The sequence below is a fragment of the Malaya genurostris genome, chromosome 3 (assembly GCF_030247185.1).
Source record: "Malaya genurostris strain Urasoe2022 chromosome 3, Malgen_1.1, whole genome shotgun sequence".
NCBI lineage: Eukaryota > Metazoa > Arthropoda > Insecta > Diptera > Culicidae > Malaya > Malaya genurostris.
In genome coordinates, this window is record NC_080572.1 from 302,084,117 (window position 1) to 302,099,147 (window position 15,031).

General features: G+C 43.2%; 1 protein-coding gene across 18 annotated transcripts in view; it reads right to left on the reverse strand.

The window, feature by feature from the left end:
- The window catches only part of LOC131435991 (titin), a 389,662-nt gene that overhangs the window by 26,853 nt on the left and 347,778 nt on the right, over positions 1–15,031 (reverse strand). For 16 of the 18 annotated variants that reach the window (XM_058604330.1, XM_058604327.1, XM_058604329.1 and 13 more), the window contains one exon: positions 7,038–14,756. The exons of the other annotated variants lie outside the window; for them this stretch is intronic. In XM_058604330.1, coding sequence (XP_058460313.1) covers positions 7,038–14,756 — 7,719 coding nt within the window. The remainder of the gene's footprint in view (positions 1–7,037; positions 14,757–15,031) is intronic. 18 annotated transcript variants of the gene reach the window in all.

The following is a 15,031-nucleotide window of genomic DNA, read 5'->3' on the forward strand; positions in this document are numbered from 1 at the left end:
TCTTCAAACGGAATTTCAGATTCGGTAACAGTGACTGTTGTCAGAGGAAGTTGATCATCTTCTTGAACAGTGACGATCTCAGTAACCTGTTCCTTCTTTCCGGCCTTTTTCTTGATGACGCGTTTCTTAACGACTTGTTTCTTCGGTTTGCCTTCCTCAGTGATTGTTTCTGTGACCTTGATCTCTTCAGGAAGCTCTTGGATGATGGCTTCTTGAGGTTCAAATGATATTGGTTTGAATTCGGTGGCTTCTTCAAACGGAATTTCAGATTCGGTAACAGTGACTGTTGTCTGAGGAAGTTGATCATCTTCTTGAACAGTGACGATCTCAGTAACCTGTTCCTTCTTTCCGGCCTTCTTCTTGATGACGCGTTTCTTAACGACTTGTTTCTTCGGTTTGCCTTCCTCAGTGATTGTTTCTGTGACCTTGATCTCTTCAGGAAGCTCTTGGACGATGGCTTCTTGAGGTTCAAATGATATTGGTTTCAATTCGGTGGCTTCTTCAAACGGAATTTCAGATTCGGTAACAGTGACTGTTGTCTGAGGAAGTTGATCATCTTCTTGAACAGTGACGATCTCAGTAACCTGTTCCTTCTTTCCGGCCTTCTTCTTGATGACGCGTTTCTTAACGACTTGTTTCTTCGGTTTGCCTTCCTCAGTGATTACTTCAGTGACCTTGATCTCTTCAGGAAGCTCTTGGACGATGGCTTCTTGAGGTTCAAATGATATTGGTTTGAATTCAGTGGCTTCTTCAAACGGAATTTCAGACTCGGTAACAGTGACTGTTGTCTGAGGAAGTTGATCATCTTCTTGAACAGTGACGATCTCAGTAGCCTGTTCCATCTTTCCGGCCTTCTTCTTGATGACGCGTTTCTTAACGACTTGTTTCTTCGGTTTGCCTTCCTCAGTGATTGTTTCTGTGACCTTGATCTCTTCAGGAAGCTCTTGGACGATGGCTTCTTGAGGTTCAAATGATATTGGTTTGAATTCGGTGGCTTCTTCAAACGGAATTTCAGATTCGGTAACAGTGACTGTTGTCTGAGGAAGTTGATCATCTTCTTGAACAGTGACGATCTCAGTAACCTGTTCCTTCTTTCCGGCCTTCTTCTTGATGACGCGTTTCTTAACGACTTGTTTCTTCGGTTTGCCTTCCTCAGTGATTGTTTCTGTGACCTTGATCTCTTCAGGAAGCTCTTGGACGATGGCTTCTTGAGGTTCAAATGATATTGGTTTGAATTCGGTGGCTTCTTCAAACGGAATTTCAGATTCGGTAACAGTGACTGTTGTCTGAGGAAGTTGATCATCTTCTTGAACAGTGACGATCTCAGTAACCTGTTCCTTCTTTCCGGCCTTCTTCTTGATGACGCGTTTCTTAACAACTTGTCTCTTCGGTTTGCCTTCCTCAGTGATTACTTCAGTGACCTTGATCTCTTCAGGAAGCTCTTGGACGATGGCTTCTTGAGGTTCAAATGATATTGGTTCGAATTCAGTGGCTTCTTCAAACGGAATCTCAGACTCGGTAACAGTGACTGTTGTCTGAGGAAGTTGATCATCTTCTTGAACAGTGACGATCTCAGTAACCTGTTCCTTCTTTCCGGCCTTCTTCTTGATGACGCGTTTCTTAACGACTTGTTTCTTCGGTTTGCCTTCCTCAGTGATTGTTTCTGTGACCTTGATCTCTTCAGGAAGCTCTTGGACGATGGCTTCTTGAGGTTCAAATGATATTGGTTTGAATTCGGTGGCTTCTTCAAACGGAATTTCAGATTCGGTAACAGTGACTGTTGTCTGAGGAAGTTGATCATCTTCTTGAACAGTGACGATCTCAGTAACCTGTTCCTTCTTTCCGGCCTTCTTCTTGATGACGCGTTTCTTAACGACTTGTTTCTTCGGTTTGCCTTCCTCAGTGATTGTTTCTGTGACCTTGATCTCTTCAGGAAGCTCTTGGACGATGGCTTCTTGAGGTTCAAATGATATTGGTTTGAATTCGGTGGCTTCTTCAAACGGAATTTCAGATTCGGTAACAGTGACTGTTGTCTGAGGAAGTTGATCATCTTCTTGAACAGTGACGATCTCAGTAACCTGTTCCTTCTTTCCGGCCTTCTTCTTGATGACGCGTTTCTTAACAACTTGTCTCTTCGGTTTGCCTTCCTCAGTGATTACTTCAGTGACCTTGATCTCTTCAGGAAGCTCTTGGACGATGGCTTCTTGAGGTTCAAATGATATTGGTTCGAATTCAGTGGCTTCTTCAAACGGAATCTCAGACTCGGTAACAGTGACTGTTGTCTGAGGAAGTTGATCATCTTCTTGAACAGTGACGATCTCAGTAACCTGTTCCTTCTTTCCGGCCTTCTTCTTGATGACGCGTTTCTTAACGACTTGTTTCTTCGGTTTGCCTTCCTCAATGATTACTTCAGTGACCTTGATCTCTTCAGGAAGCTCTTGGACGATGGCTTCTTGAGGTTCAAATGTTATTGGTTTGAATTCGGTGGCTTCTTCAAACGGAATTTCAGATTCGGTAACAGTGACCGTTGTCTGAGGAAGTTGATCATCTTCTTGAACAGTGACGATCTCAGTAACCTGTTCCTTCTTTCCGGCCTTCTTCTTGATGACACGTTTCTTAACGACTTGTTTCTTCGGTTTGCCTTCCTCAGTGATTGTTTCTGTGACCTTGATCTCTTCAGGAAGCTCTTGGACGATGGCTTCTTGAGGTTCAAATGATATTGGTTTGAATTCGGTGGCTTCGTCAAACGGAATTTCAGACTCGGTAACAGTGACCGTTGTCTGAGGAAATTGATTATCTTCTAGAACAGTGACGATCTCAGTAACCTGTTCCTTCTTTCCGACCTTCTTCTTGATGACGCGTTTCTTAACGACTTGTTTCTTCGGTTTGCCTTCCTCAGTGATTACTTCAGTGACCTTGATCTCTTCAGGAAGCTCTTGGACGGTGGCTTCTTGAGGTTCAAATGATATTGGTTTGAATTCGGTGGCTTCTTCAAACGGAATTTCAGATTCGGTAACAGTGACTGTTGTCTGAGGAAGTTGATCATCTTCTTGAACAGTGACGATCTCAGTAACCTGTTCCTTCTTTCCGGCCTTCTTCTTGATGACGCGTTTCTTAACGACTTGTTTCTTCGGTTTGCCTTCCTCAGTGATTGTTTCTGTTACCTTGATCTCTTCAGGAAGCTCTTGGACGATGGCTTCTTGAGGTTCAAATGATATTGGTTTGAATTCGGTGGCTTCTTCAAACGGAATTTCAGATTCGGTAACAGTGACTGTTGTCTGAGGAAGTTGATCATCTTCTTGAACAGTGACGATCTCAGTAACCTGTTCCTTCTTTCCGGCCTTCTTCTTGATGACGCGTTTCTTAACGACTTGTTTCTTCGGTTTGCCTTCCTCAGTGATTGTTTCTGTGACCTTGATCTCTTCAGGAAGCTCTTGGACGATGGCTTCTTGAGTTTCAAATGATATTGGTTTGAATTCGGTGGCTTCTTCAAACGGAATTTCAGATTCGGTAACAGTGACTGTTGTCTGAGGAAGTTGATCATCTTCTTGAACAGTGACGATCTCAGTAACCTGTTCCTTCTTTCCGGCCTTCTTCTTGATGACGCGTTTCTTAACGACTTGTTTCTTCGGTTTGCCTTCCTCAGTGATTACTTCAGTGACCTTGATCTCTTCAGGAAGCTCTTGGACGATGGCTTCTTGAGGTTCAAATGATATTGGTTTGAATTCAGTGGCTTCTTCAAACGGAATTTCAGACTCGGTAACAGTGACTGTTGTCTGAGGAAGTTGATCATCTTCTTGAACAGTGACGATCTCAGTAACCTGTTCCTTCTTTCCGGCCTTCTTCTTGATGACGCGTTTCTTAACGACTTGTTTCTTCGGTTTGCCTTCCTCAGTGATTACTTCAGTGACCTTGATCTCTTCAGGAAGCTCTTGGACGATGGCTTCTTGAGGTTCGATTGGTGTTGATTTGAATTCGGTGGCTTCTTCAAACGGAATTTCAGATTCGGTAACAGTGACTGTTGTCTGAGGAAGTTGATCATCTTCTTGAACAGTGACGATCTCAGTAACCTGTTCCTTCTTTCCGGTCTTCTTCTTGATGACGCGTTTCTTAACGACTTGTTTCTTCGGTTTGCCTTCCTCAGTGATTACTTCAGTGACCTTGATCTCTTCAGGATGCTCTTGGACGATGGCTTCTTGAGGTTCGATTGGTGTTGGTTTGAATTCGGTGGCTTCTTCAAACGGAATTTCAGATTCGGTAACAGTGACTGTTGTCTGAGGAAGTTGATCATCTTCTTGAACAGTGACGATCTCAGTAACCTGTTCCTTCTTTCCGGCCTTCTTCTTGATGACGCGTTTCTTAACGACTTGTTTCTTCGGTTTGCCTTCCTCAGTGATTACTTCAGTGACCTTGATCTCTTCAGGAAGCTCTTGGACGATGGCTTCTTGAGGTTCGATTGGTGTTGGTTTGAATTCGGTGGTTTCTTCAAACGGAATTTCAGATTCGGTAACAGTGACTGTTGTCTGAGGAAGTTGATCATCTTCTTGAACAGTGACGATCCCAGTAACCTGTTCCTTCTTTCCGGCCTTCTTCTTGATGACGCGTTTCTTAACGACTTGTTTCTTCGGTTTGCCTTCCTCAGTGATTACTTCAGTGACCTTGATCTCTTCAGGAAGCTCTTGGACGATGGCTTCTTGAGGTTCGATTGGTGTTGGTTTGAATTCGGTGGCTTCTTCAAACGGAATTTCAGATTCGGTAACAGTGACTGTTGTCTGAGGAAGTTGATCATCTTCTTGAACAGTGACGATCTCAGTAACCTGTTCCTTCTTTCCGGCCTTCTTCTTGATGACGCGTTTCTTAACGACTTGTTTCTTCGGTTTGCCTTCCTCAGTGATTCCTTCAGTGACCTTGATCTCTTCAGGAAGCTCTTGGACGATGGTTTCTTGAGGTTCAAATGATATTGGTTTGAATTCGGTGGCTTCTTCAAACGGAATTTCAGATTCGGTAACAGTGACTGTTGTCTGAGGAAGTTGATCATCTTCTTGAACAGTGACGATCTCAGTAACCTGTTCCTTCTTTCCGGCCTTCTTCTTGATGACGCGTTTCTTAACGACTTGTTTCTTCGGTTTGCCTTCCTCAGTGATTACTTCAGTGACCTTGATCTCTTCAGGAAGCTCTTGGACGATGGCTTCTTGAGGTTCGATTGGTGTTGGTTTGAATTCGGTGGCTTCTTCAAACGGAATTTCAGATTCGGTAACAGTGACTGTTGTCTGAGGAAGTTGATCATCTTCTTGAACAGTGACGATCTCAGTAACCTGTTCCTTCTTTCCGGCCTTCTTCTTGATGACGCGTTTCTTAACGACTTGTTTCTTCGGTTTGCCTTCCTCAGTGATTGTTTCTGTGACCCTGATCTCTTCAGGAAGCTCTTGGACGATGGCTTCTTGAGGTTCGATTGGTGTTGATTTGAATTCGGTGGCTTCTTCAAACGGAATTTCAGATTCGGTAACAGTGACTGTTGTCTGAGGAAGTTGATCATCTTCTTGAACAGTGACGATCTCAGTAACCTGTTCCTTCTTTCCGGTCTTCTTCTTGATGACGCGTTTCTTAACGACTTGTTTCTTCGGTTTGCCTTCCTCGGTGATTACTTCAGTGACCTTGATCTCTTCAGGAAGCTCTTGGACGATGGTTTCTTGAGGTTCAAATGATATTGGTTTGAATTCGGTGGCTTCTTCAAACGGAATTTCAGACTCGGTAACAGTGACTGTTGTCTGAGGAAGTTGATCATCTTCTTGAACAGTGACGATCTCAGTAACCTGTTCCTTCTTTCCGGCCTTCTTCTTGATGACGCGTTTCTTAACGACTTGTTTCTTCGGTTTGCCTTCCTCAGTGATTGTTTCTGTGACCTTGATCTCTTCAGGAAGCTCTTGGACGATGGCTTCTTGAGGTTCGATTGGTGCTGGTTTGAATTCGGTAGCTTCTTCAAACGGAATTTCAGATTCGGTAACAGTGACTGTTGTCTGAGGAAGTTGATCATCTTCTTGAACAGTGACGATCTCAGTAACCTGTTCCTTCTTTCCGGCCTTCTTCTTGATGACGCGTTTCTTAACGACTTGTTTCTTCGGTTTGCCTTCCTCAGTGATTGTTTCTGTGACCCTGATCTCTTCAGGAAGCTCTTGGACGATGGCTTCTTGAGGTTCGATTGGTGTTGGTTCGAATTCGGTAGCTTCTTCAAACGGAATTTCAGATTCGGTAACAGTGACTGTTGTCTGAGGAAGTTGATCATCTTCTTGAACAGTGACGATCTCAGTAACCTGTTCCTTCTTTCCGGCCTTCTTCTTGATGACGCGTTTCTTAACGACTTGTTTCTTCGGTTTGCCTTCCTCAGTGATTGTTTCTGTGACCTTGATCTCTTCAGGAAGTTCTTGGACGTATGTTTGTGTGTATTTTTCTTTCATTGCAGATGATTGTTGTAATATAGTTGCATCATGTTTCTGTTCGGATATCGTGAGTGTTGTTTCCGTGTTTTGCTCTTGTGTTTCGTGTTCTGCTGTGTCGTCGTGTTGTGCTTGTTTGCTTGCTTGTGAATGTATGGAAAATGTTGCAGTGTAATCTGTTGGGAGATTGAGTTTAATAAGTGTTACTAATTTGTGTTAATGAATAGTTGTTCATATCTTTGGAATGTTGATTTTCAATATAAATGAATGTGTTTTTGGAATGAAATTGTTTTGCATATTGTATAGTTAGTTTCTTATACCTACCTTGCAATACACTTGGGAATGATTCTTCATACATTTCGAGCATTGGTTGTGTTAATTTTGCGAACCGCTCTGAGGGTTCTTTTACTACAACAATGTTATCTACGTTTTCGTGAATGTTTGTTTCGGTTATATTGGCAATGATATTAGTTGTAAATGTGACCAATGCCTGTCGTTGAGTGGCTTCGGTTGGCGCAGTAATGTCATTTAGTTCATTACTGGACACTTCTATACATTCGGCAGCTCTTAAGCCTTCTTGTATAGATTTGACGGCAAACTTACGTGGCTCGGAGATCTTCTCAATCGGCGTTGTGGAGTCACCGGATATTACATGGGACTGCAATGGTACTATGAAATCGCTTATGTTAACTGTTGCGCTTTGCTCAGCTGCAGTGTCTGGAAGTTTAACCTTTTCGAGAGATTCATCGGGAACAGTTTCTAAAAGTGTTGGTACATGCAGATCTAACACCTGTCGAACAGCATGTTGTGAGTCTGCTTTTTCGGTAGCCTTCAGTAAGCCCAACGAATCATGTGAAACAGTTTCGCTTTTCGAAGCAATGATATGTTCAATAATCCCACTGATTGCACTTTCTTCTTGCAGTTTTGCATTTAGTAGCTCTTCAACTACATCGGAGGTGCCCACTGTTGATTTGATTGGTAATTTTAAGCCATCATACGCAGGAGTTGCATGTTTTTCTTCCACCTCGAGTGTGCTTGTGCCTTCCTGCACGCTTTCGTAAGTGACTGGTTGGGATATGATCTTTTGTTCGAGTTCATCTGTAGTAATGACTGCTTCCGAAAATTTGGAGCTTTCAGTCATGACGTTGCCAATTCCAATGAATGTTTCGGTTTGTCCGACCGAAAGGGATTTCCTTTCGTCAGGAAGAATACATTTTGCGAGGTGTCCTTCAGTTGGTTGCTTGACATCGTATTCATTCAATCCCTCGTAGACGGTAGCTTCCGATATAAGCACTTGCTCCCTCTCATCCGTTTTTACATTTGCTAACGATAGAGACTTTGTGTCAGATTGAACCATATCCAGGTCATCCAGTGGTTGAGTTTGTTCGACATTTACAGATTTCAGAACATCACCTGGAGTGCGTTTGGCAGTTTGACCTTCGGCTTGTATCGTTCCCAAGTATTCCTTCAATGCCTCATAAATTACAGCTTCAGTTACTGTAGTTTGTTCATGTTCTTCCGATTTCACAAGAGCTGACGTAGCTTTCGTTATGAACCTATCAACGTCACCAGTTTGCTGAAGAGACATGACTTGTTCCACAGTTAAAGATTTTAGGATATCTCCGCTTATAACTTTAGCGGTGTGCAGTTCATAATCTATCTTTTCGATAAAATCTTTGATGCATTCGAATGCCGTTGTAGCCGTCGCTATCACCTGCTCCTGTTCATCAGTTTTTTCTACGACGGACAGAGGTTGTAACATTTCTTCCGGTACGTTTCCAGTCAAAATGTATGGCTCTACTTGTTCTATAGTCAATGACTTGAAAACATCTGCTGGGATAAGTTTTGCAGAGTATGAATCTATCTCTGGTTTACCGACATACTCCTTGATTCCGTCGTAGGCGGTAGTTTCGCTAACGGTGGTAGTTGTAAGCTCGTCCGTTGCAATGTTAGCCGTGGTTGTCTTCGAACTCTCGATTATAACGTCAGATAGACCATGGAGAGGGTGAATTTGTTCAACAGTCAGAGATTTAAGCTCATCAGTTGGTACGGTTTTAGCCGTTTGATGTTCAGTCTCTGCCAAATTGATTCCTTCTTTTGTTTTCTGTTCTGCAATTACTTCGGTGATGGTAAGCTCCGTCATTGGCTCCAAATAGGTGGTAGCAGTTTTCTGTTTCGGAAGAGACGACTGTTCTTGTGGTGCAGCATCTTCGAAGGATACAGTTTCAGTGACGGTTGTTTGTTCGAACACGTCCTTACTTGACACCGCTGAATGTTCGACTTGCTCTTGAATAACCATGGATGTTACATCTTCCGCTATTTCAACCTGTTCGACCGCGATTGACTTCAATGTCTTAGAAGGAACTGCTTGCGCTTGGTAGTCTTTTGCAATATCCTGCACACTGTATCCTTCTTTTTCACGCTGCTCGCTGATAACTTCGGTGACTACTATTTCTGTATTTGGTTGTACTAACATTTCCGCTAATTTCTCATCTGGTTTTGCCGCTTCGTAGATTCCGCTTACATTTTCATAGACCATCGTTTCGATTTCTGTGGTTTGTTCAAACTGATCTTTCTTCACTGTAGCGGATTGCTCTATTGACGTGTGTTCGATATCACCAAGAAGATCTGATGTTTGAACTTCTTCTACAACCACAGATCGCATTAAACCTTCGGTCACAGGCTTAGCGGCATAATCCTTGGCTATTTCCTGTACATCGAAGCCTTCCCTTTCCTTTTGTTCGGATATTATTTCGGTTACAACGAGCTGTGTCAATGACTGCATTGTCACGTCTGCAGTTTTTTGCTCTGGCACAGTCTGTTCTATTGATTTTTCGAGCCCTTCGAACGGAATAATTTCGGCTACGGTAGTTTGCTCGTACTCCTTCTTTCGTACGACTGCTGTACCTACAGGCAATTCCGATTGCTGAATATACTCAACATCGTCTGCTGGTTGAACTTCTTCGATCGTTATTGATTTCATCATGTGCGAGGGAACTTGTTTCGCAGAATAATTTTTAGATATTTCCTCAACACTGTATCCTTCAGTTTCCTTCTGTTCCGAGATTACTTCGGTCACAACCAATTCTTGGTTGTGGTCAACAGTTGGAATAGCTGATTTCTGCTCTGGTTGAATGGGTTTCTCAAGTTGAACAAAATGTTCCAGAATGGTTTGTTCCGTTACTGTTGTCTGCTCGAACGTATCCTTTTTAACCTGTGCGATTGTGAGGTTCCGCTCATCGGCCATAACTTCCTCAGTTGCACTCGATAAGACGACTTCTTCTACAATGATGGATCTCAACGATTGAGATGGAACCGATTTGGCGACATACTGGCTTGCGATATCTTCAACACTGTATCCCTCCTTTTCCTTCTGCTCCGTGATAACTTCGGTAACAACTAGTTCCGTGTTCGGTTGAACAGTGGCTTCTACATTTTTCAGTTCGGGTTGAATTTGTTCTACCATCGTATCGATACTGTCCATAACAACAGTCTCGGAGATGATTTTCTGTTCGATCTCACCAGCGATTGATTTGGCATGTGAAGCAAGTGTTTCCGAGCCCGCAAGATCACTAACATCGTCCGAAAGCTGAACTTGTTCAACCTGAATTGATCGGAGTGTGTGAGAGGGTATAGTTTTCGCAACGTAATTACTTGCAATATCATGCACGTTGTAGCCTTCTTTTTCCTTTTGTTCTGGCACAACTTCCGTGATAACTAGCTCGGTAATTGCTTCAATATTAGGCGCAGCTGATTTTTCCGTAGGTTTCACCGGAGTGTATTGATGAACGCCCTCGAAAATGTACGTCTCATCAGTCATGGTTGGCTCCTGTTCTTCTTTGGTGATGGTTGCAATTTTGGAATCCGCTTTTGTATCAATTATTTGTCCAAGACCGTCTTCTAGTTGAACTTCTTCGATAGTGATTGATTTCATTGTATCCGAAGATATCTTGGCAGTGTAGTCTTTGGCAATGTCTTCAACGCTAAAGCCTTCTTTTTCCTTTTGCTCGGTAACAACCTCGGTGACTACGAGCTCACTGATCGGAGTAATGATGGCTTCAGCGGTTCTCTGATCGGGTCCGGTTTCTTGCTCCAGTTTGGTGGTAGATTCCAATGTCACAGTTTCCTGCACATGCGTTTCCTCTAGTCTGTCATCTTTGCAAACAGCAGCTGAAACTATTGACGTTTCTTTTATGAGCAAATCGACATTCTCGGATGACAGTGTTTCCGAAACTTGAACTGATTTCAGAGTATGCGATGGAACCGCTTTTGCAATGTGATCTTTGGCTATTTCTTCTACGCTGTATCCTTCTCTTTCCTTCTGTTCCGGTATGACTTCCGTTATGACGACCTCAGTGTTGGGTTGATATAATGGCGATGCCTTTTTCATCGATGGTTGCTCATCTTCAACCAGTAACTGTGAACCCTCGTAGACGATTGTTTCCGATGTAACCGTTTGCTCAAATCCATCGTTTTTTATTGCTGCGGTTGACGTGAGCTCTTTTAGTTTCTGCAGTTGATCAACGTTGTCCGAGGAAAATACTTCTTCCACCATTATCGACTTCAATGTGTGGGATGGAACTGTCTTTGCAATATTTTCCTTAGCCAATTCCGTGACATCGTATCCTTCTCTTTCCTTTTGTTCTGGGTATATTTCGGTTACTACCAATTCGTTGATGGGGACGACAATCTTCTCAGCTATTCTCGTGGTTGCTTCAGAAATTGCATCATATGCAGTTGTATCTTCGTAAGTCATGGTTTCCGAAATTGTCTTTTGTTCATGTTGATCACTTCTGACTGAAGCCGCAGCAGTAATTGTTTCCAGTTTTTCGAATTTCTCGGAAACTTCCGCGGTTAATATTTCCTCTACTGTTAGTGATTTCAATGTGTCAGTTGCTACACTCTTTGCTACATGGTCCTTTGCTAGCTCAACGACTGAGTATCCTTCCTTTTCTTTTTCCTCGGGAGAAACTTCTGTAATCAACAGTTCATTAACTAACTGAATAGTTTGATCTGCTTGCCTTTCGGTTGGTTTTTGTTCAGCAGGCACTTTAAGCAGTTCTTCGTAGACCATCGTTTCCGTTATGAATTTCTGTTCAAGTTGATCACTTTTAACATTTGCAGCTCCTGTTTGTGGAGTATCTTGAATCATTTGATCAACTGCATCCGATGCTAGAGTCTCTTGAATCAATACCGATTTCAATGTATGAGCGGGAGTGGCTTTTACTAAGTAGTTAGAAGTTGGAATTTCTTCAACTTCGACACCTTCTTTTTCTCGCTGTTCAGTAACTACTTCGGTGATCACCAGTTCGGAAATTGGAAGCAGCGTTGGTTCTACTTGACGAGCCTCAAAGCCAAAGTCCTCGTGCTTTTTAACACCTTCGAAGATTATTGTTTCACTAATAGTCTTCTCCTCGAACTTATCGGTTTTCATTACAGCGGTGGATTCATTCATTGGCACCTTGGATACATTGGCGAGTGAATCAGTTGCTTCGATTGTTTCAACCACTACAGATTTGAGAAGTTGTGAGGGAACAAGTTCTGCTACGTAATCTTTGGCGATTTCCAATGCGTTGAATCTCTCTCGTTCCTTTTGTTCTACGAATATCTCGGTTACTGTAAGTTCCGTGCTGGGAGATAACAGTGGTTCGGCTGTTTTTTGCTCTGGTTTAGTGTGATCTTGAAGTTGGTTTAGGTCTTCTAGTATTAGAGCCTCGGAAACAGTAGTTTGTTCATGTTCGTCAGTTCTCACGGCGGCTGATGAGGAAATAACATCAGGTTGAATCAGTTCCGCGGTGCGATTCGATAACTGAACTTCCTCGATCATCACGGATTTCAATGCGTCCGTTGTTGATGCCTTAGCAACGTAGTCTTTAGCAATATCCGTGGCGGTGACACCCTCTTGTTCTTTAATTTCTGAGATGATTTCAGTTACAACCAAACTCGTAGAAGGTTCCAAACTCAAGTCAACGGATCTTGATGCAGGTGTTTCTGGAGTGGTATAATGTTGAGTAGCTTCCAGAGGTACATTCTCTGTAACGATGGTTTCTTCAAACTGTTCGTCTTTGACAGTGGCTTGAGATGTTACAGCAGAAGTATCGGTAACTTGGTCTAAGCTCTCAGATGGAAGAGTCTCGTTCACCAGAACACTTCTCAACGTATGTGTAGGAACAGCTTTAGCGATGTAATCTTTTGCGATCTCTTGAACATCATATCCATCACGCTCCCTCTGCTCTGTAATGATCTCTGTGACGACTAGCTCGTTGTTGGGCTGCATTGAGGAATCTGCTACTTTCGTTTCCGGCTGTATTTGCTCGTATCGTTGGAATCCTTCATAGATTGTGGTTTCGGATACAATTTTTTCTTCCAAATTATCCGTCTTGATCGAAGCTGCCGAGATATTTAGGGAAGATCTGGTGAAGTCGGTAGCCGAAACATTCGTTAGTGTCTCTTGAACTAGCACGGATTTCAACATATCGGTAGGGACAGTCTTGGCAACTTGATCTGCTGGCTTTTCCTGTGTCATAAAATGAGATTCTCGTTCGCTGGTTTCGTGTGTTATCACGTCTAGCTGGTACTGAGTGTCGAGCTGAGTAGTAGCAAATGCTGGGGTTTGGTCAATCTTTCCATCGAATGCTGATTCTTTGTCATTTGTCTGCACAGAGGAAACGGCATGTGATTGCCGCAATATGAATCCAGTCGTGGCTGTTTCGCTCCTATCCAAGGCTTCCGGTGAAAATCGACCTGCTGCGTCCGCTGTTTCGATTTCGGTTACGGCAATGTTCTCCATCGGTTCCAGCTTAGATTCGGCGATGGCTTCATTCGGACGGGGAGCTCCTTGGTGGAGAGTTTCCTTCTCATGAACAAATGGCACTTCCGATTGACTAACGGTGAGAGTTGACAGTAACGGAAGGGCTTTCGCAGAGGATGCCGGTTCAAAGGCGGGTAGTTCTGATTCTAGCTCATTACTGACTACCTTCGAAATGGATACCGTAGTCTGTTCGAGGAAATCCACGTTGGCTGTTTTGGTTTCGTAGGAATCGGTTTCGAACGGCTTGGTTGTGTGACTATCGTTAACAGTCTCGGTGGTTAGGCTTTCTAGGGTAGTGATTGTATCCATGGCTTGGTAAGAAACAGGTTCCGGTGCTGCCGCCAACTCGGATTCATGCTCTTCGGTGGGTTGCTCTGCAATTTGAAGTGATTCCGTTGTGGATAATAGAACATCGGCTCTTTGCTCCGGTGGCAAACGACCAGGTACGTAGATATCTTCCTTTTCCGGGGCATTCAGGACATGTGTAGTGTACGATTTTTGTTCGACGAAAACTTTGCGAGCGGTTTCCGTGGGAACCGCTAGCTCCGGATAGAATTTACTTGGACTATCTACCACAACGGTTTCACTGGCTTGTATGGATTCCGATTGTAGAAACTGGTACTTGGGAACTACAGAGGGAAGCTTCGTTTGTGAATCGAGAAGTTGTTCTTTTTCGGCTTTGTGAATTTCTGTAATTTGAACGGATTCATTCGAGAGTACGTTAGGATGTGCTCGGGTTGTTAAGGGAGTTTGTGGGAGAGTCAGATTTTCCTCCGATTGACTGCTAATTGTTTCCTGTACTATTTTGGCATCATGGGTGAACAATCGTATTTTGGCACTTGACGGTACGTCAGATTTAGTGTACAGATCGGAAAGGGAATCGTGTGTCATCGATTCGCTAATTTGTAGGGATTGTGTGGGAATCAATTCTGTTTTGGCTAGATGGGATACCGGTTTTTGGGCACTTGTTTCATGGGGCATTTCCTCCGACAGAACTTCGAAAACTTGCACTGATTCGTTAAGACCGATTAGGCTATACTTGGGTACCGCAGACAGTTTACTGCTATCCAGTACCGCCGTGTCGGACTCGCTTTCGGTGGTGTGAATTTCTTCAGTGACCATGGATTTCTGGGGAACTATGTCAACGGAAGCTGTGGAACGAATTGGTTCGCACGGCTCGAGATTGGTAGCCATGGTGAGTACCGACGGCAGATTGGATATTTCGGCTATTCCAAGTGGAAGCTCAGAAATTTCACGCGTAGGTGACCGCAGGAATTCTAGAGCTACATCATCCAACATCTGCTCCTCGCTCGGCAGTAAGGGTTTTAGTGGGTGTAGCTGCAATCTCTGTTTTTTCGTAACAATGCTTTGATCTTCTGATTGTGTGATTTCGACTATTTCTTCGTGTGTTTTCTGCTGTATCTTCTCTGATTTGATTTTTTTGTGTTTTTTCTTGCTAGCGACTGTGGTGACTGTCGTGGTGGTTGTGTCTTCGCGGATATCAGGTGTTTCTGTGAAATTCAGTTGGAATTCGTAACGAGAGTGAAGGGAAATGTCAGAACAAGTGAACAGAATCGTTTGGCATGAGAAAATATACTACTGAATTTGAACGTTTTTTTTTAAAGGTGGATAGAATCGATGGTGACGGGAAAGTGTATAGGTACGAAGCCAAAATTGGATGCAAAATTTGGTTGCTGTCGTGCTGTAAGTGTTTGTTCAATAGTAATAATAATAATAATAAAATATTTTTCACGTGCAACATTATTGTCAGAGTTCTATCAATAGG